This window comes from Theobroma cacao, chromosome 10, assembly GCF_000208745.1.
Source record: "Theobroma cacao cultivar B97-61/B2 chromosome 10, Criollo_cocoa_genome_V2, whole genome shotgun sequence".
NCBI lineage: Eukaryota > Viridiplantae > Streptophyta > Magnoliopsida > Malvales > Malvaceae > Theobroma > Theobroma cacao.
In genome coordinates, this window is record NC_030859.1 from 4,447,221 (window position 1) to 4,468,641 (window position 21,421).

Sequence of the window (21,421 nt, forward strand, 5' to 3'; positions counted from 1 at the left end):
GCTTTTTATCTTTTTTGTTTAAATGCAAAGTCTTAGTAGTAGTATTATAATATATACTATTAGTATTTAAAAGGAATAAGATAAATTAAGTACTATCTTTTTTTTCCCTTTTATGAATACCCATTTGTCTCGTAAAAATTATTTCTATATTCTCGAGGGGACACTGTAACTGCTAAAATTCGAGATTTGAAATTTTTATGAAAATTCCAAATTCAAATCCTGAAAAATATGTTATTACAGAGTCTTTAAATCGTTCCCCATAACATAATATTTAATATTATTACAAAATTAATTTCATTTGGAAATTTGAGTAAAAAAAATTCCTTTTTGTTTTGGTACATAAAATAAATTACTTTTTCACCTAAAAGGCTAGAACATCTACCGACTTGACCAACCGTGTCGAGTCAAAAGAACAATTAATGCATAGTTGGAGAGAGCATTGTTGTATATGAGACAAGACATAGGCTATCTGAATTACAGCCCCTTTTGAGTTGGTAAGATACAAATTTTTATATATAATTTAGAAGGAAAACATAGATGTGCACATAATGTATATGACCAGAGATCCAATCTACATGCAAGCACAACAAATTAAAAGAATGTTTTTTTTTTTTGTCGAAAAAAATTATTATACTGGGTTATGTCCAAATCTAAGCACATGCATTGTTGGTGATTGTCAGCTGAATGGATAAGAATGCATGTCCAAAATCCATTTGGAGAAAAAATCAAGCCCTCACCAATCGTGAATATGTTTCATTAATTTCAACCTGATATAAAATCAAAATAGACAAGATCAAAAAAAGAAACAACATGCACAGAGATGACACATTGAAACTGATCACTCTACAGACTGGAAGATGTCCTGTCGTTATCCATCCAATGTACGAGAACAAAGAGAGAGAGAGAGAGAGACAGATGAGTTTTCTCCCTACAATTAATTAATAGTTTTGTTATATATTACTCATTCTACTTTTGCCTTTTTTATTCTTTTTTTTTTTTGAGTTTTACTTTTTAACATTTGTGGAAATTATTACTTGTTTGGTGTGATCTAGCAAATTTGTTGCCTTTTTTTTTTTTTGCTTATTATTTTTAATAATTACACTTTGATATTTTTGCTAATCTTATGGAGTAAATAAATACTCTTAAATTCAAACATCTTCGTAAAATGTTAATATTAGATATCATATGTACAATCGATAAGAAATTAACTTAATTGGTAAATTCTCCCACCTGAGTGAATTTTTAATTTGAGTCTTATTGAGATATAACCCTTCATCAGCACTAATGTTGAAGTATTATATTTTGAAATATGATACATCTTATCTTGACTTTGTATCTACTTTGAAGATCTTTTTTATTTTACCAAATATAAGATGCACAAATCTTTTGCTCTACCTTAAATCACCTCTATCCCTAACTTAAACTTATGCAAGAATGTGATTTTGTAATGCCCCTTACTTTTAATGAGATTAAGATGGTAATTTACTTGGTGAGCTTAGGAGAAATTAGGTTCTATTGAAAAAGTATCGATACATCGAGAATAAGTATCAATATTTATATGAAAGAATGCCTTGGGAAGTATTATATGTGAAAAGTATCGATACATTGTACAAATATATAGATATTTTCATGTAATAGTGCAAAAATAAATATAATGGTCTCTAGTTGAACGGCCCTTTTATTTTCTTTCCAACTCAAGACACCCTCAACTCCCCTCTCCCAATCTAACTCCAAAATATGTCTAGAGGTGGATTCAAGTTGAAATTGAGCAAATTAAAGTAAGTATTACCCATTTCTAGATGCATTGACCGATTGGTTCTTTTGAATTTGTGTTTCCACTAAGAGATATGTGATTTTCCTCCTAAGTGATAGGGTTGTTGAGTTGAGTGCCTTGGAGGAAGCTCACCAAGCTAAGTGTAGTTGAGTGCCTTGGAGGAAGCTCACCAAGCTAAGTGTAAGTTGAAATGAATTAGTAATAATGTGAATTGTGTAAATGAAAAAGTTTTTGGGTTGAGCTAAAGTCAAGATGTGTGTATTATGCACTGCAAGGATTATGGATGGAAATGGGTATGAGAAAAATATTGATTGTTGTGCATTGGTTTAATGCTAGATTGCATTGGAGCTCCAAAGTCTTGTAATTAGGGAGCTTGGTTGCCTGGTTTGGCTATTGTGTTGGTTAAGCTACAGTGTAGGTGGCCGAGTGGATATGCATTCTAAAAGTTTCACGAAATGCACGAAAAGCTTCAAGTATGATTAAGCTTAAATGTTTTCAAAATGTATAAGGGAACAAGCTTGTGTATTGATACTCTATGCTGATGTATGTGTTCTTGACTAACACGTGAACTTGATGTGTTAAAAACTTATAAGTATCGTACTATGATGCTATATATGTTATTGAGTTGATATGTTGTTATGTTGTAAGCTTATGAGCTACTGTTATGATGATGTGTTGAGAGATTGTGACATGTGTATTGAATGACATGGTAGCTAAGGCTAAATATAATATGAGGTCAGTGGCTATATGCACTGGATAGTGATACAGTGTCTTTTGATAGTGAGGGGAAAATGTCACCATCTCGCGTTTAGGAATGCTGCGATTCCCTAGATAGTGAGGAAAAAATATCACTATTTTGTGGTTGAGCGTCCCATGGAGTAGCTCAATTCCCTTGATAGTGAAGAGGAAATATCATTATCCCATGGTTAGTAAGTCCCATAGAAAGGTATAGAAATTGTTTAAGTGTAATCCGACATTCTGATGTTGTGAATCCTAAGTGAAATAGCAAGTTTGGAAGTGTTTTCTTGATGATTGTGATGATTGATAAGTATGATTAAGTTTATAAGTGTGGAAATGTGTTAATTAAGATTAAGGTGTTGAAAAAAGTGTTGACAAAGTTGAGTTTTTGAATGGAATGATATAAACGGGTTTAACAGTTAAAAATTTCAAAAAATTTGTAAATTTTAAATGAAGTATCGATACCTCTGAAAATGTATCAATATTTGTTCATTAGGATAAGTTACTAGGATATTTTGGACCAAATGTATCAATACATTTCGTAAAAGTATCACTACTTATGTCCTGTTTTTGGATGAATGATGGTTATAGCTGGTTTGTTCATGAAAACATTTTCCCACTAGTATTGATCACCTCACTGAGTAAAGAAAGGATGTTTTTCAATTGATATAATTGTTTAAGAGTGAAATATTGACATTGCATAATGGATTTTATTTGTGAGCAAAACTGAATGGTTTCAAAGAAGAAGAGCATTGTTTATAAACTCTTTTTCGCTTATTACTTGTTCCCCTCAAACATCCTTCACTAAGTTATACTCACTATTTTAAATTTCCCATTTCTAGATCCAGAGGTAGTTAGATCTTAGATACTCTTGAAGGAATCCAAGTACATCTTTGGTAAATTCGAGACCATGACATTCGGTAGTTATCTCCTCATTTGGAGTCACTCCCGCTGATCATCTGGTTATTTTGGCCATTTGGTCTTGTGCATATATATTGTGGGTTATGGGATATGCATGTAAATTGTATAGTATACGGTGACATAGCCACGAGTTGGCAAATATGATACGATTTTGTGTAAACCCAATAAAAAAACTAAACTTTCAAAAGAGAAACGAATTTTAAGTAAATCAAAATTTTTGGAATCAAAACCTAAAAATTAGATGTTTAAGATAACGAAACCTTACCTCTAGGAGTTTTTAAAACGAAAATCAGAACTCAAAAATGAGTTTTTATATGCTTGAAAATGATTTAGAAAGATGAGAGGGAGTGTGTAGAGATCAGAGAGAAAAATAGGCTGAGAGTATTGAGAGAAAGTGTTTAAACCATTTAAGGAAAGTTTCTTGAGGTTTAGGGCTTTAAAACAATTGTGAAAAGTCTATTTTACTTTTATTTTCAAATTCATAATGTAAATATCAATACTTTTCTTTTTTGATTACTCATTAACAAATATTGATACTTATTCATTAGGATCATTTTTGGATTTCAAGTGCCGATATCTCATGAACATGTATCCATACTTTTTGTCCATAATATAGTTTTTAAATTTAAAATAAAGCCTTTTGACACTTTCTAGGTCCCTCCTTTCTAGTAAACTTATTCGTTTATGAAAGCATGCATTTTCTAAGTTGTAAAAGTCCAAGAATCTCGTATAGAAACATTAATTCAATAACTCACCAAACTAAATTACGTTTCTAACTTTAAGTCAAACTTGGAGTTTCACGTACATTGAAGGAGGCTGCTGTAACTTGGGAGGTGAGTGAGGACTTAGTATTAGTGTTTGAAGAAGGAAAAGAACCCACGTTAGGCCTTTAAGGAAAACAGACAAAAACGAGCTGTTAGCTTGAGTGTCTTCATCTTCAATTTGTGATTTTGGGGTGTATTTTATTTTCTTATAAACATTTTAACATCAAATATACGAGACTTAGGGGAAAAGGAGAAAAAAGGGTGGTAAAAAATCTTTGTGGTTAAGGTCAAGCCTAACTTGCTCCTCCTATAGGAAATTAAAATGCCGTTTGTGGAGGACAAAGACTATAAGGCGATGCAAGAAAACGAATAACGATGGAATTTGAGGAACATTTTCAAGTCCGTATGAAGCATTAGGTGGGCTTATCACTATTTAGAAGGACACATTTTTTTGCTGTTAAATCTTGCATGGTGTGTAAAAGTTATAATCTACCTATTGGCTTTCTTAGTCATATGAATTTAAGGTGTGGATTTGGAACTATATATGGCCCAAATGATGATGGCAACAAGCAATGGTTATGGGAGGAGCTTGATGGTTTCTTTAGAAACAGTTTTGTTTAATGGTGTTTAGGGGCCTGATTTTAATATGGTCAAGAATAGTGAAGGCCAGGTTGGAAGCCACGTGAATAGTAAGGCATTCTCTTAGTATGGGGAGTTCGTGGATAGTTTGGAGTTGATTAACCTTCCAATGGTGGGTGGTAAATTCACTTGGTGTTGCAACAAAATTGATCTTTCAGTTAGCAGATTAGACAAATTTTTACTGGTGAATGTCTTCGGAGAAAAAATAAGAATCTGTTGTAAAATGCCTACCTAGTTCTCTATTGGACTATAACCCAGTTTTGTTAGGAGAAAAGGTAGTGAATCGGGGATCGAGACCTTTTCATTTCTTCAATCACTAGTTAGAGGAAGGGAGTTTTTCAGATACGTTTCTTGAAGCTTGGAAGGCATCAAAGAAAAGAGGGTAAAAAATAGTTGGCATACGGTTCAAACTTAAGGAGACAAAGCATGCTATCAAGTAATGGCAGAAGCAAGTAGAGATGCAGCAAGATAATTTTGATGAAGGCAAAAGACAATTTATTGTGAGTAAAAAGGTTGATATCTGGGCAAACTATAAAAAGAAAAAAAAATCATGATAGTAAAAATCTTGAGTTAAGTGAATTATTGAAGGAGAGTGGAACACAAAATTTTTTACACTTCATGGCATGAAGGAGAGGGACAAAGTTCATTGAGAAAATTATAATCCAAGGGAGATTAATTAGTTACCATCTTGAGATTCTGATAAAGGAAGTGGCCAACCATTTTGAATCTTTTTATAGATTACTTGAGTAGCCCATGTTAGTCATCTCAATTAATGTTGATTTGCTTTAATTACAAAGTAAACTAACCAAAATAATTAACAGCAGTACCAGAAATGTTTCACGTGTTGACAAGCAAAACTCATGCAGATGTAGCAAATGTCCACTAGATTTCACTTACATCACCAATCAAGATAGCAACTTGCACCAGTTCATGGCGGCTAGCAAGCACTATCCCAGCGTTGAGGATGAACTGGATTCAACTAAAACTTCTCCATGCCAATCACGCGAAAGGACGATCATGGTTGACTAGAATAAAGTTGGATATACAGTACCAGGAAATTATTTGAGTGGACTAAAGCAACATTTTGCAGACAGAAAGTGACTGCACAACCTATTGACTGTTAATGTATTGTTTACTAATAGTTGAAAGCAAATGGTATCTGATATTGGAATCTTGACGCAGTCATATCCTTCCAAGGATTTTCCAGGATGAATCTTCCTGAAAATGTCCTTCGCTTTCTTCAAGTCAAGCCTCCTATACCTGAATAATATGCATTCCACGTGTGAATCACCCTGATTTGTTAATAGCAAAGATTCTATTTTGAACATCTGAATTCTTAATGCTCTCTAAGAACAGGGAAGAGTTACCAATGAATGGTTAGCTTCATGTGGTCTGATTCAATAGTGAGTAGTCTAATTATCTAGGTTTGTATTTTACTGGTCATTCTTTATATTGGAGTCAAGATTTTACATTTGGAGGAGAAGATAATGTCTATAAAATAGTTATACTAAAAGTTTAATGTTTGACAAAAATATAAGAGAATTTAAATGAACAAAATTTATATAAAAATTACATAAATAACTCCAATTACATATTAACTACAAAATAAAGACATTTTTTAACAACTATTGTATACTAAGATTAAACATTTTAATTGAGTTCGATGATTTTTTATAGAGTTAAAGACATCTATCGCTAAATCAATATCAAAACTTCAAATGATTTCTTTCTGAATGAAAATGATCAATGACTATTTAAGAAAATTATCTGACATTTTATTATGAAACTCGTTCTTAATGAGTTTCATAGCAAAAAAGCATGCTGCAATAGGTTTTACTTTTGTTTCTAAATCCACTTAAATTAGTTGTTGAATAATTGTTGTAAAGGTATCTTACCAAAAACAAATTATTGTAAGGACAAAATTATAAAAGCTTTTTAAAAAAACAATAGTATATTATGAAATTTTAAAATTTTTTAGAGTCGGGGGTCCTACTAGCCTCCATTCCCTCTCTCACTAGGCATCAATCTTGCCAGAGCCGATTGTTGGGTAAAGCCATCTAAGCAAGGGCTTTAGGCTTCATATTTGAAGAGGTTATATATTTTTGTAATAATAATATGATTAATTATATAAAAAATTAACATAATTAATAAAATATTTACTTGCCTAATAAATATTTATTTTCTCTTACTTCCACATTCCTATTAATTCTTAATTAATTATCTCATATTTTATTAAAAATAAGTAAAAGTTAAAGATAATTAATAAAATAACATATTTTCTCATTTTTCTAATTATATGCTTAATAAATATCAATTTTTTATTATTCTCAATTCCTATAATGCTATTAATTCTCAACTTTTTTTTCAATCAATTAACGATAATATGTATTTAATGATTTTCAACAATTATTTTTTTCTCACATATTTTTTCTATTTTCGCTCAATATTTAATGATTTTGAACAACTTTTTTTCTATTTATAGAACCAATTATTTTTTTTTCAATTTATAATATCTACTTGATAATAAAAGAAATATTAGAAGAATTTGATTATAAAAGTTTAATTAGAAATTTTACATCTAAAAAAACTAGAAGAATAAAATTTTAATAAATTTTTTTAAATTTCAATAAAAAAGATCTCATTTTAATATTTGACTTTTAAGTCTTAGAGGTTATATTTTGCAAATGCCCCAACCACAAATCCAGGAAACTGTCCCAACCACATCTGAAACATTGAAGAAGGAGCTCAATGGCTATTGGAGTTGTAACAAGTTATGTGTTGTCTAACTTATGCCAGATGTGATAATTACTATTGCTCATGTCCATTATTAGATACATTGAGTCAAGTTGTTGGAGTTTGATTGAGCTTTCTAACATAATTACTATTGCTCAAGTTGTTCCAGGTTAAGATCATTTATCTTTTCCAATTGGATTTGCTCATCTTTCATCTTCCTTATCCCTAAGCATTAGGGTTTTCAACCTTACTGCATGTAACAGTCCAGATGGTGAACCATGTTAGATTTTGTGATTGGAACATAATTAATAATCATAACTCAATAAATCATCTCAAGGCAATTGGATTCAGGAAATTTTTTTTGGGTGGAGACAATGTTGTGGACATTTACACCTCAACGGTTAAACTTGAGAACTTGAGGTTTATGAGATGATAGAGGACTCTTTCACATATGTCCAAAAAGAATACTGCTATCAATTTTTGGAACAAGGGTAAAAGTGTTAATAAACTTGAATGTGAGATTGAAGTCAAAACATTTACACATTTCATGTTAATTACACAAATTACTTGCACCTTGTAGCCCATATCAACTGCCTACTGTATTATGTTACAATATTTACTGTACAAAATTCCTTTATAAAGGGAGTAGAAAATAATTTCAAAAAAGGAACTAATAAAACAAGCTAGTATTATCAGGCTAAACAAAGCACACATGTCACTGTGTGGATCTCTGGTTGGCCACTTCTCTCCTACTTAGGCCAACAACACACTCAACCTATCCTTTCTCCTCTTGAAACAATGTGATAATATGAACACAATGCAAAATCTTCACCGTGTAATAACAAGCATGGAATGCCACTAATCCTGCAACGACCTGGGTGGATTTGGAAAATATCTATCAAATGTCACGTGAAGTAGGGAAGCTAACTCCATCTTTCAGATAACTAATTGATGCCGGCCATAACCATCTCAGCATGTTGGGACCCAATACCTGATTAAGAGGCAGATAAAATCACGTACTAATAGCTTACAGGTACAATATATTATGAAGAAAATAAAGAGGAAGGACACACACACACGGCCAAGACAGATAAGAAGGGAGAAGTACCAAGGTAATATTTTTGTAAACACTAAGATCAAATGGATGACGATAGCTCAGCCCAGATTTCTTAGCCAACCATGCTGCTCGTATTCCTTCATAATACTGGCAAACGGATAATTTCAGGGTGATTTAAACAACTATGCAGGAGTAATCCAAGACATGCATCCAACTGTAAAAATCAACCCACCTCTATGGTTGTCATGTTGTGAGTTATCAGGTAGATATGCCAACCTAAGAGAGTCCCAAGTGTTGCAGATAATGCAAGCATCATTGCTCCACAAGCAACCTACAAAACATACCACCCTCAGAATTTAATAATATCTGGATTGCAGGGACAGGGAAAAAAAAAAGAGTGGGAGGGGGGTGGGGGTGGGAGGACAGGTTGGCGAGAAGCAGGAATTAAAGGAAAGATGAGTCTCTTCAGTCATACTTCAAAGGCGCCAGGACTTATTGACATAAAGTTTCCTGACTTAAGCAGGTCAAACAATAAGTGAGCAGACTCCTGGAATTCAATTTGGTAAATTGATGAAATAACAAACTCAGAAGCCACTACAGAAGCTGAAATTTTAATTTAAATCTAGTAGAGTTAAAACTCCAGTTTCAATTTTTCTATCCAAAAAGAAAGAAGGTAGTCCAAGAATAAATCAAATTTATATATTCTAGACTAGCGAAGAAGAGAATTTACAACGCAGGACTCTCAAAGCAACCACCAGGATTAAATAAATCCAACTAAGAATAGCCATCTAGTTCCATTTGGCCATTAGACATCAGATTAGGGTTGTTCTCCTTCAATAGTAGGGAAGAAAAAACAAGGGTAGCCTAAAAAGTACATGTCTCGCTTAATACTTTAACATGTCCCCTAATATGTAGAAAACAAGTGTGCACAAAGATTGGTTAAGTATAAGAAAATTGATAAAGTTAAACAAAAACAAAAAAGGGTCAGAGTGTATACATTTTGATTTAAGATGACAAGGAAACAGAGGAAAACAACATATGATTGACATAGTTTAGAGAGTCTTAACCAGAATACACCAAAAATCTAGAGACAAAAGGTAAAGAACTGTAGCCAACTAGATTTTATATTTACTTTGGACTCTGCCTCACCATCGAAACTTACAAAATACAAAGCAATTCTGCTAGCCAGAAACAGCTACTGTAGACATAGTTGTCCAGACCTAGCTTCTCTACAAGTTTACAAACAGGGGACAGGCAATTAGCCAGAATTCTAGCTTAAATAATTCATTTGACCAAATATATTGCCATAAAAACAATAAAATCGCAGATGCAGCTAATCAACTACATATTATTAGCTACCAACTTACATAAAAAATTTTGAGGGGAGTTCTTCCGCTGTAATTCCAGTCCTTCTGACAGGCACAGCTTATTATGGTTATCTAAGCATGACAAATTTTATGTCAAAACTTGGTGCAACTTTGTAGCAATAATACAAGACAAGAAACCAATGATACATACCGTGGAGTGGATGCTACCGATGGTTGCATAAAGTATAAGATTGAAGAAAGCTTTATAGTTGCAATAACCAACACAATTATTTATCCACAGGCAATGATGGTCCTGCACCCAATTAGAGCATTAGAATTTTAGAAACCATATTTGCAAATTTTATGGTTAAAGAAAAACTCTTACATAAAAATTGCTAAAATAAATACATCCTACCATCCTTAGTATGCATCTTCTGCAAACCCGGCAGTGATGAGCCCTGGGAGGCTTATAAGCAGCACATTTGTCACAGTATTTTAACTGTACACCCTAAATCATTCATCCATGTAGTCAGAATACAAAATGAAGTTATACACTTTGCAAAATGCATAACTGAAATCAAAACAACAAAACCCTTACTACACAAAACATATAGCCCTGTACTTATTAACTTCCATAAAACCTTAATAAAAAAGGAAAAGAAAAGAAAACAGTGAGCACGATCTCACTAGACATTGAGATAAAAAGGACTCCATGACATGGCTATGATAGCAGTATACTCGTATAACTTTAACCACGCTGTTTCGTTATGAAACTGACTAACTCCGAAATGAATGTCTTTCTCAATAATAATGGGTTTACAGATAAAACATAGAAGTTTAGCCTCGTATCCTAATGGGTCCTGAATCAACTAGATACATCTTGATGGACCAAGACTACCCATATAAATTGGGAAATTTTGAATTCATAGAAACAGCTGGTTATAATTATATAGACTAGTTATTCTTACCTTCAATGTCATTCTACTTTCTTGTTCCCATGTTTGATAAATCTATAACATGATTACTTTCACTTCATAAGCTCTTGGGTTAAACTTTTCTTCACTCATGTACTAAACTTTCTTCACCAACGACAATCTCCATAACTACCCCTCTAACTGCCAGCTGGATTGACTACTCAATATCACAGGTCTCATATTATCATTGTTTGTGAAGAACCTCTTTGAACCTCAATTCAGCTATTCTATATTGATTGCTTTAACGTCATATCATGCTTCTGACAACTATAAAACTTGTATACATAATCTTTAGCATATTCTTAAATCATAAAAAATGCAATATTTAGAATATTGCACATGCCAAAACTTAAGACTAGACAACAAATATTGACTTTTCATGCTGTGGCTATCAACTGTATTATATAAGTCATCGGTAAAACAATTTAAACCCAAGAAATGATAAGTGCCAACCCTGTTAAGCTCCAACCAAAAGCCATTGGAAATAGTTAGGTTGCATTTGGTTGATGTTTTTGCTCATTGCTTTTTGTTTATTTTTTTTTATTTTCTATTCATTTTGCTTCTTCTTTTCTATTCATTTTTTGCAAAAAGAAGAAAACAAAGAGCAAAAGCATCAATCATATGGAGTCTTAATTTCGTCTTTCATGTCCAAAAGATCCAAATTGGAATAAAACACATATACTTGAAATTTTTATAATTGCCATAAAAGTAAAAGCTCCTTCAATTACCTTATTTTATAGAACATATCTCGAGTAAAATTTTGAGATGGTAAATGAACAGTATTCTCCAAAAACTATACAGTTCCTAAGCTTGTCCTTCAAAATTCACAAGCATCTAACAGTTAATACCTAACATTTCAGTCCAATTCTCTAAAAGCTTTCTAGTGAATGTAGAAAACCCAAATCACATCATATCTCAAAACACAAAAAATTCAACTTTCCTTGAAAATGTTGATCTAATACATTTAGGAAAAAAAAAAAAGACCTTACATTTTTCTTGGGTTCTTCATCTGAGACAGAAGAACTATCTTCAACATCAGGGAGATAAGAAGAAGGAACATAACCTGGGTCAGTAAGAACGCCTACAGAAAAAGAGAAGAGACAGAGAGAAGCCAAGAAAGTGAAGATCGTGGCATTTAAAAATCCAGCTGAGCTCTGCAAACCAACCCAATCTTCAATGAAAATGAAAACTGTGATATAATAAACAAAACCGATCAAGAAAAACACAGCACAGATTGGAATTGAGAGGAATTTTTGGTACTTCATTTTGGAGAATTCTTGGGTTGATCAGAAGAAGAGGAAGAGGGCTGGTAGACATGAGAGTTTTACTTTTGAATGTCGTCAAAAGTATCTTGGGCTCCTAATCAAAGTTTTGGGTTATAATTTTTGGGCCGTTGATAACTGACAATCTGTGTTGGACTTCAAAAAGATGAATTTTGTGAAATTTTTTATTGGAAAAAACAAATATAAAAAAAGAAATTAAGAATCAAAATTAATGGATTGATGATATTACTTGTTCAATAGATAACGCATCGCAAATAATTTAAACGAGACATAATTTTTATTTAAATAAGCATATATTAATTAAAAATTATAACAAATTTAACCTTTTCAATAAGCAGTAATTAAGTTGGTATAAAAATACTACATATTTAATCAATAATACATTAATTTGTTAAAAAATGCAGAGATTGGGTTATATTGATATATTGTTTTATCTGCATTTTATGCCATTTCAAGGAATTAATAATGTTAAATTTTATTTTTTAAAAAAAGTAAAGAGTAAAGAAAATGAAGAATTAATAATGTGAAGAACAAAAGAACAGACCTGTAAAACTAAGCGGCAGAATAAAAAATCAAAGGCTTCGCATTTTTCTGTGGCCCAAATCCTAAGAAATTGAATCTAACGGTGAGATGATGAGTTGAAAAAGACATAAAAGTGAATCACTGTCCAGTCTTGCTTCTTGAAAAGATGAGGGAAACGATGAGACTAAAATGCATCACTTATTCAACAAAATGAAAAATAAAGCATTAATAAGAGAGGAGAGGATTGTAAGAAAGTTACTTCAATTTTCATCAAATTAGGCAAAGCAGCAGACAACGTCCTTGGGATCTCAATGTATCAATGCGAATATTTGAGACGTGAGAAATCTCAGCCCAATCGGCATCGGTGTCCCTTTTGCATCTTTCACTCAAATGGGGACAATCATAGATTCGGAGAAGGTGTAGATTGGTGAGTCGACTCATCCCTTCTGGCAATGATTGTAATTTGTCGCAGCTTTCAATGGCCAACTCTTGGAGGGAAGTGAGATTGGGTATCCAGTTAGGCAAAGCCATCAAATTGCGACATTCATATATCATCAACTTTTGTAAAGAGGTGAAGGCATGCACTTCTGTCTGTAACAATGTCAACTCAAGACAACACTCAATCTCTAGAGACTCAAGACTAGTGCAGCGGTAATTTTGTAAAAATTCCTTTAACACAGATTTTACATTCTCCATCCCACTTAACCTCAGAGACTTCAAATTGGCGAGAGAAAGAGTAGTCGATGATGATGTTGTTGCAGCTGATGTTATCTTTCCCTTGGTTCTCATCCTCGTTGTCTGCTACAATAGCCTTCCACTGGTAATCCTCAAGCTCAACTTGTCATTGAGAGTTGGAAACAATGGAAGGGAGGTTAGATTAGGACATCCCCAAATTGTTAATGTGGAAAGCCAAGGAAAGTGAGGCAGCAACTCTGTAGTTGATGCTTCAATTGATTCTTCATCATCCTCATCATCTTCTTTCCTCCTCCTCCACCATCCCTTGAGATTGGGACACCGGGAAATCTTCAGAAATTTTAAGGATGGGAAGAACGTCGTTGCTGTCAACGTGTCTGTTTCTATATCTGACACGTGTTCTAAAGCATCCAAACCATCAAGGTCAAGATCCTTTAGAGAGGGGAGATGATCCATAGGAGGTAGATTTCGGAGTTTTTTACAAAAATTTAAATGAATTTGGACTAATTTTGTGATGGAAGACAACCAATTTGAAAACTTGGCTCCGTGAAACATCCACACCTGTAGCTCCTTGAGATTTGGATGTGGTCGTAGGCTCTCCAACACCTTGTCTTCATCCCATTGGCTACTGTATTCATCCCACGACCATGATAAAAATAACGACTCCAGATACAACTTTTCTTCCAAGTAGGCAGTCCCGCTTTCTAGAGTGGCATCTGTTAAACTTTCAATTGAAAGTTGTCCTCCCAAGTTATTCAGCCTATTCAATTCACTTAGCCCCCCAACATGCCGATCTCTCTTGCTTATTTTGAACATTGGTAACAATGTAAGACAAGTCAATTGCCCTAGTCCACGTGGCATATATCTCAACCTATTACATTTGTCAATTTCAAGATGCCTAAGCCTCACCATGTTTCCAATATCTCTTGGCAATTCCTCGAGATTTATACAAGAGCTAAGATCCAGTGTTTGCAAATTATGTAGCCTTGTCACAAAATTAGGTACTTTCCTAATATAATCGTTCATAGAAAGATCAAGATAACGTAGATGTTTTAATCTACAAATAGAATGTGGTATCTTTTCAAATCTTGAACATCTTAAATCCAACATTCATAAACATTTAAAGCTTCTTATAAGTTTATCTCTACTGGACTCATTTTCATTTAAGTTCAATGGCATCGAAAGTGAAGAGTATCTGAACTCAATTCCTTCAAAGGTAAATGGCTGAAAAAATGTTCTTATCTTATTTACTCTGGGTGAGACACTTGAAATCTTCTGCAAAAAATCTATTTTTTCACCAAATGACACATGACGTGTACTTTCATTTAAATTTTCTACATCTAAATTTGTAACATAAAAGCACTCACTTCCAACAACGGATTTGGCAAGATCATGCATCAGATCATGCATCTTGCAACTTACTATATTGCCAAAATAATCTTTTTCTGCCTCTTGAAAGAAAGATCTCCCAAGCAAATCCATGAAGTAATCATGACCAACATTCTCTAGAGATTGGCCTCTGTCTGGTGACTGAATAAATCCTTGAGCCATCCAAAAGTTTATCAAAGCATGCTTACTGATTCTATAATCCTTTGGAAATAAGGAATAATAAGCAAAGCATTGCTTCAAATGTGATGGAAGATGATCATAACTCAACCTTTAAATTGGCCCAATACCAGTTCCTTGTTGAGTTATATTTTCAAGCACACGTGACCACTTTGATTTGGTTCTTTCAAGGCATAAAAAGCTTCCAATGGACCTAATTGCTCAAGGAACCCCTGCACAGTATTTCACAATCTTTTCTCCAATTGTTTTTAACTCTAGGTCAAGAAAATTGGATGTTTGGATTTGTTTTTCAAATGTTATTTGCTTAAATAAGGACAAAGATTGACTTTCTGATAGACCTTTTAGAAAGTATGGTGAAATTGTGCTTGTAACTCTTCCAACCAATTCACTCCTTGTAGTTACAACAATCCTACTTCCTCTAGCTCCCCCCATTAACAGACTTTTCACCATAGACCACTTCTGTGCATCCTCATTCCACACATCATCTAGGACAAGCAAATATTTCTTTCCATCAATTTCCTTTCGGAGGTCATTTTGCAATGTTTCCAATTGACAATTTTGTTGAACTTTCTTTTGAGCTGCAGCCTCTAGTATTTTTTCCACAGCTATTTTAACTTCAAACCTATCTGACACACATACCCATATTTTTAGCTCAAAATGTGCTTTAACTTTTTCATCATTAAACGCCATTTGAGCTAATGTAGTTTTTCCTAATCCTCCAATCCCAACAATGGGGACAACTTTAATACTTTCTTCAGAGTTGGTTTCCAGTAGCAATTCTATAATTTCATTTTTATCACCATCTCTTCCAATCACTTCCTCTAAGCGTACAAAGGAATGCGTTTGCTCTCTTTCACTACTTTGAATTTGTGACTCTACAAGGCGCTCATTAAATCCGAACTTGATTCTATTAGCTGAAATTGCTTCTAGTTTTCCACTTAAAGCTTTAACTCTATGACCCAGCTTGAGACGATATGAGAGTTGGTTTGATTTCGAGAAGAAAATGCGCACCTTTTTTGACATTTCATTCCCCTTCATTGTCTTTCGCCGTAAAACTTCAGTGGAGAAATCGTCTAGCAAGTCGTCCACATCATAAACTGCATCTTTAAGCTGCTTGAGCCAGACCTTGACCCCTTGGTTGTTGCTGTTGTGTTGCTCTTCCGCATCGAGAAGGACAACTTTGATAATGGAAACAATTTCTTCGAGCTTGGTGAGTTCAGCTTTTACATTACTGGCCAAGCTAAGCTCTTGGAGAGCTGAAGATCCCAGATGCTCCAGGACTTTTTCGGCAATGTCAAACAAAACTCCTTCAGCCATTTTTTTTTCTCTGGAAAGATAATTGTAAGAGCTTTTGAAAGAAGGAAAATCTTTTGACTTGTGAATCATGATCACGTACCATTGCCAATATATATAGATGGAGAAGAGGACGTACATAGCCAACGATACCTTCCTTGATGACAATGGAGATGCATCCATTCATTCCTTAAGGTGGAGGAAATATGTTTCCTAAAGCCAAAAGCATGAAGAAGATGCTAACTTATGAATGACAAAAGATGTCATTGGGAAAGCCAAGTAAGAAGAAAAGAAGAGAGAGCGTTAAGATGGGAGCCAATCTACTACTTTCAGCTCAACTCAAGAACCCAACACAAAGGTTTTCTTTAGTTCTAGACTCAATCTTCTTGGAGTAACAATCTGTTAAGGCTCAAGGTTTATGTGTTTCTTGAGCTGAGGCTTCTAGCCAGAGGTAGAATATTTTTAGCTTCTGGGCTTAAGGGGTGGGTCTTCCTCAGCCCAGGTGAGATATATTGCCTAAAGGTAGCTTAGGCGTAGTTTGCCGCAAGGACTTTTACTAGTGCATATAACCAGTTTCAATTTTCAAACCACCATTAATTAATTTGCAATTAAACCTTTGAATTGTATTATATTTTTAGTGCAATTACTGTTAAGTGGCAAATAAAACTTTGTTGGGTTCATCAAAACATTCCTGGTTTAGATGAAAACAAGAACAAATTACAAGCAAAGTCGACACATGTTGTTCTATTGATTAATTCTAATTCATGATTAGATTATCAAAAACAAGTTTCAAATTATCGTTAATTAGTACTACCAAAATTAATTGGATTTCTATGATTTGAAGTAATTTCTTTCCTCTTCTTTAACTATATTCCTTTCATCTTGTTTTCTTCGTTCATCCTTCTTTTTTTTTAAATATTTAAAAATTATGTTATATTCTACAAAAATTACAGCAAACTAAATTAAGATATGCAATACATATCGTACTCTATGAATAAAAATCGATACATATTGTTATATTTCTTGTATTTAATCAATTATTTAAAATTTTTTTCATTTCATTTATTTTAAATCAAAGTTATTGTTCAATTTTAATTTTTTTAATACTATCTTTATGTACCGTCTATTGCTTGCTTCCATTTAATTTTAATAGAGATTAAGAAAACTACATTGACTATAATATATTTAACATTGAAAATTTTAATTTTAAAAATATTGTGCTTTAATGCTTTTTTATTCCAAATTTTTTTTAAATAAGTAACAACATGAAAATTAAATTGTTAATGGACAGAAGGAAAGATAACGATGGATGAAATAGTAATGAATTATAAGATGCTGTTGATGGGTGGAACAGTTGATCCTGAATTAATATTCAGTGGGAACAAATTAATATATATAATATTAAATATACAAAATATATAAATAAAAATTAATTGAAGTGGTACAAAAAAAAAATTATGTAAAGATAATACATTACATATGTTCTCTACTATAAAATATAGTATAGAAGCTCTGAAAAAAAATTTTTAATTATCAATACTATAAAATAAATATTTCTCTGTAACATAAGCAAACAATCATTCATTCAATAAAATCCCTTCAAAATTGATAATATTTTTTTAAAAAAATTCTTTGATTATTTCTCTACATATGCAAAATTATTCCATTAGTATAATTAAATATTTACAAATGATCAGAATATATATATATATATATATATATATATAAAATAATTATTCAGTTAAATATCTTCCAATTCTGAAAGAAGAAAGTGATCCAATCTTTATAATATAATCAAATGAATATTAAGATGTTGTTGGGGCAATATATATGGTTACTACTTTTATTCCGTTTTCTTTATCCAATTTTTTGGAAGTAAAGTCCCAAAGTCATGTTCTTATTTTATTATTAAATACTAAATACTTTTTATTTTTTGTATATTTATCTCAAATTCAATTTTTTTTTTGTATACTTAAACATGAATATTATCAAAATTTTAACATTTTATGATATAAAAATACATTGAAATGAAAACTTTTTCTTAATCTAATATCTCAACAGTTAACCTGGAGAGGTCTCAATTTGGAATCTTGAAAAGAGAAGTTGAGATTTATAGCATGAATTGAAAGAGGACTCCACCCTCAATTGGCTTAATTTCACATATGTCCAGAAAGAATACTATTTCACAAGGGTAAAAGTGGAATAAACTTGAATGTGTGATTGAAGTTGAAACATTTACAAATGTTTATTACACAGATTACATTCAACTTGAAGCCTACATCAACTGCCTATTGTATGATGTCACAATTTAATTTAATGTACAAAATTCCTTTAAAAATAATTAAAAAAAAAAGGAACTAAAAAACACAAGCTACTATTATCTGGCAACACAAAGCTTACATGGCACTGTGGGGATCTATGGTTGACCACTTCTCCTAGTTAGGCCAATAACTCACTGAACATATCCTTTCTCCTCTTGAAACAATGTGATAAAATGAACACAATGCAAAATCTTCACCGTGTAATAACACGTATGGAATGCCAAGAATCCTGCAACAACCTGGGTGGAATTGGAAAATTTCTATGAACTATCATGTGAAGTAGGGAGGCTCACTCCATCTTTCAGATGGCTAATTGATGCCGGCCATAACCATCTCAGCATGTTGGGACCCAATACCTGATTAAGAGGCAGATAAATCACATACTAATAGCTTGCAGGTACAATATATTAACAAGAAAAATAAAGAGGAAAGACACACAAAGCCAAGACAGAGAGAGAACGACAGTAGTCGCAGCACCAAGGTAATGTTCTTCTAAACACTAAGATCAAATGGATGATGATAGCTCAGCCCGGATTTCTTAGCCAACCATGCAGCTCGTATTCCTTCATAATACCGTGAAAAGGATAATTTCAAAGTGGTTTAAACAACTATGCAGGAATAATCCAAGCCATGCATCCAACTGTAAAAAATCAACCTACCTCTATGGCTGTCATATTGTGAGTTATTAGGTAGATATGCCAACCTAAGAGAGTCCCAAATGTTGCAAATAATGCAAGTGCCATTGCTCCACAAGAAACCTATAACACATGCCACCCTCAGAATTTATTAGGTAGAGAGGGAGAATAATGACATTAAGCTTTATGACTTAAGCAGGTCAAACACTAGGCGAGCAGTTGATGAAATAGCAAACTCAGAAGCCACTATAGAAGCAGAAATTTCAATTTAAATCTAGTATAGTTAAAACTCAAGTTTCAAGTTTGCTATAGAAAATGAAAGAAGGTTGTCAAAGAATAAATCAAATTTATATATTCTAGACCTTAGCAAAGAAGAGAATTTGTAACGCAGGGCTCTCAAAATAATCACCTGGATCAAAAAAATCCAACTAAGAATGACCGTCTAGTTCTTTTGGACATTAGACATCAGATTGTCTAAGGCTTGCATCAGATTAGGGTTGTTCCAGGTCTTCAATATTAGGGATAAGAAAAATCAAGGATAACCTGAATAGTTCATGTCTCACTTAATACATTAACATGTTCCCTAATATGTATAAAAGAAGTCAGCACAAACATTGGTTTAAGTATAAAATTCAAGTTTCAAGTTCATGTCTCACTTAATACTTTTTCTTCCTTCCTCCTCCTCCACCATCCCTTGAGATTGGGACAAGAATAAATCCCTAGAAATTCTAGGGATGGGAAGAACGTCATTGCTGTCCATGTGTCTGTTCCTTTTCTGACACGTGTTCTAAAGCATCCAAAGTATTAAGTGAAAGATGCTTTAAAGCATCCAGCAATGTCAAACAAAACTCCTTCAGCCATTTCTTTTTTTGTCTATTTGAAAGATAATTGTAAGAGTTTTTGAAAGAAGGAAAATCCATTGACTAGTGAATCATGATCATGTACCACTGCCAACATATATAAATGGAGAAGAGGAAGTACATAGCCAATGTGACTCTACAGGACGGTCACTAAATTGGAATTTGATACTTTCCTTAAGGTGGAGAAGAATATGTTTCCTAAAATCAAAAGCATGAAGAAGATACTAACTTATGAATGACAAAAGATGTCATTGGGAAAGCCAAGTAAGAAGAAAAGAAGAGAGAACGTTAAGATGGGAGCCAATCTACTACTTTCAGCTCAACTCAGGAAACAAAACAGAAAGGTTTTCTTTAGTTCCAGACCGAATCTTCTTGGAGTAACAATCTGTTAAGGCTCAAGGTTTATGTGTTTCTTGGGTTGAGGCTTGTAGTCAGAGTTAGAATATTTTTAGCTTGTGGGCACAAGGCATAGGTCTTGTTCAGCCCAGGTGAGATATATTGCCTCGAGAAAGCTTAGGTGTAGTTTGGCAGAAGCACTATTACTAGTGAATCTAGCTAGTTTCAAACCATCATTAATTGGTTTGCAGTTAAAACTTTGAATTCTAGTATATTTTTTGCGCAATTACTGTTAATTGGGAAATAAAATTTTGCTGGGTTCATTGAAACGTCCTTGGTTTACATGAAAACAAAAACAAAAAATTACAAACAAAATCGATACATGTGGGTCTATTGATTTATTTTAATTAATGACTATATTATCAAAAATTCAAGACTTGAATTTGATTAAGATATTAAATAATTATAGAGAGCATATCTCATTTTTACATGGTCATTACTTACAAATTTATTGAATAAACGAAGCTGGTTGCATGGGAATGAGCACAACAAATTTTTCGAGTTATTGTGGAGAAGTATAAATTAATAAACGTTTAGATATCTTAAAAGAAGTTACCCCTAGTGGATTTAATATATATCAATTTATTATTTTATTGTTTTATGACAAATTATAGTGGATTAATTATATTTGAAATTTAACTAGAATATATAAAAGAATAATAATATAATAATCCTTAATTGATATACTTATACCAAATTAAGAAAAATAAACTCTTCCATGAAAAGTAAAACATTTTTGTTTTATCAACTCTCTTTCTCTCTCATGTTCTATCTTCTTCTTTTTTCCAAATAAGATATAACCACCCTATTTCATCCAAACTTAATTTCAACTTATTTTCTTGATTTTTTCCATTTAAAAAACGAACAACATACTAAATTTTCAACTCTTGCATCCTATAAAAATCTCTTTCCATCTTTTGTTTAAAAATTATATTAGATTTCATT

At 32.7% G+C, this 21,421-nt stretch overlaps 2 protein-coding genes across 3 annotated transcripts; both read right to left on the reverse strand.

Moving 5' to 3' along the window:
• LOC18586458 (probable protein S-acyltransferase 15) lies at positions 8,068 to 12,325 on the reverse strand. Of its 2 annotated transcripts, none has more exons than XM_018129234.1 (7): positions 11,897 to 12,325; positions 10,349 to 10,432; positions 10,145 to 10,246; positions 9,994 to 10,065; positions 8,859 to 8,957; positions 8,678 to 8,773; positions 8,068 to 8,560 (listed from the first exon to the last, which is right to left on the reverse strand). In XM_018129234.1, exons 1-7 carry the CDS (start codon positions 12,170 to 12,172, stop codon positions 8,468 to 8,470), a joined length of 822 nt encoding a protein of 273 aa, XP_017984723.1. In that variant the 5' UTR covers positions 12,173 to 12,325; the 3' UTR covers positions 8,068 to 8,467. The 2 variants fall into 2 exon arrangements, with proteins under 2 accessions (XP_017984723.1, XP_017984722.1); XM_018129233.1 differs by having other exon boundaries at positions 10,349 to 10,441.
• On the reverse strand, positions 14,791 to 16,288 carry LOC108663592 (putative disease resistance protein RGA4). Its single transcript, XM_018128797.1, has one exon. The coding sequence runs from the start codon at positions 16,286 to 16,288 to the stop codon at positions 15,173 to 15,175; it is 1,116 nt and encodes a 371-aa protein (XP_017984286.1). The 3' UTR covers positions 14,791 to 15,172.

Bases quoted from the DNA above. Each gene is read 5' to 3' on its own strand.
- LOC18586458 (XM_018129233.1), bottom strand. From the start codon at position 12,172: ATGAAGTACCAAAAATTCCTCTCAATTCCAATCTGTGCTGTGTTTTTC. The intron at 8,774-8,858 runs GTGGGTTGATTT...TCCGTTTGCCAG, and splicing joins ACAACATGACAACCATAGAG to TATTATGAAGGAATACGAGC. The intron at 8,561-8,677 runs GTACTTCTCCCT...CCTCTTAATCAG, and splicing joins TTTACAAAAATATTACCTTG to GTATTGGGTCCCAACATGCT.
- LOC108663592 (XM_018128797.1), bottom strand. From the start codon at position 16,288: ATGGCTGAAGGAGTTTTGTTTGACATTGCCGAAAAAGTCCTGGAGCAT.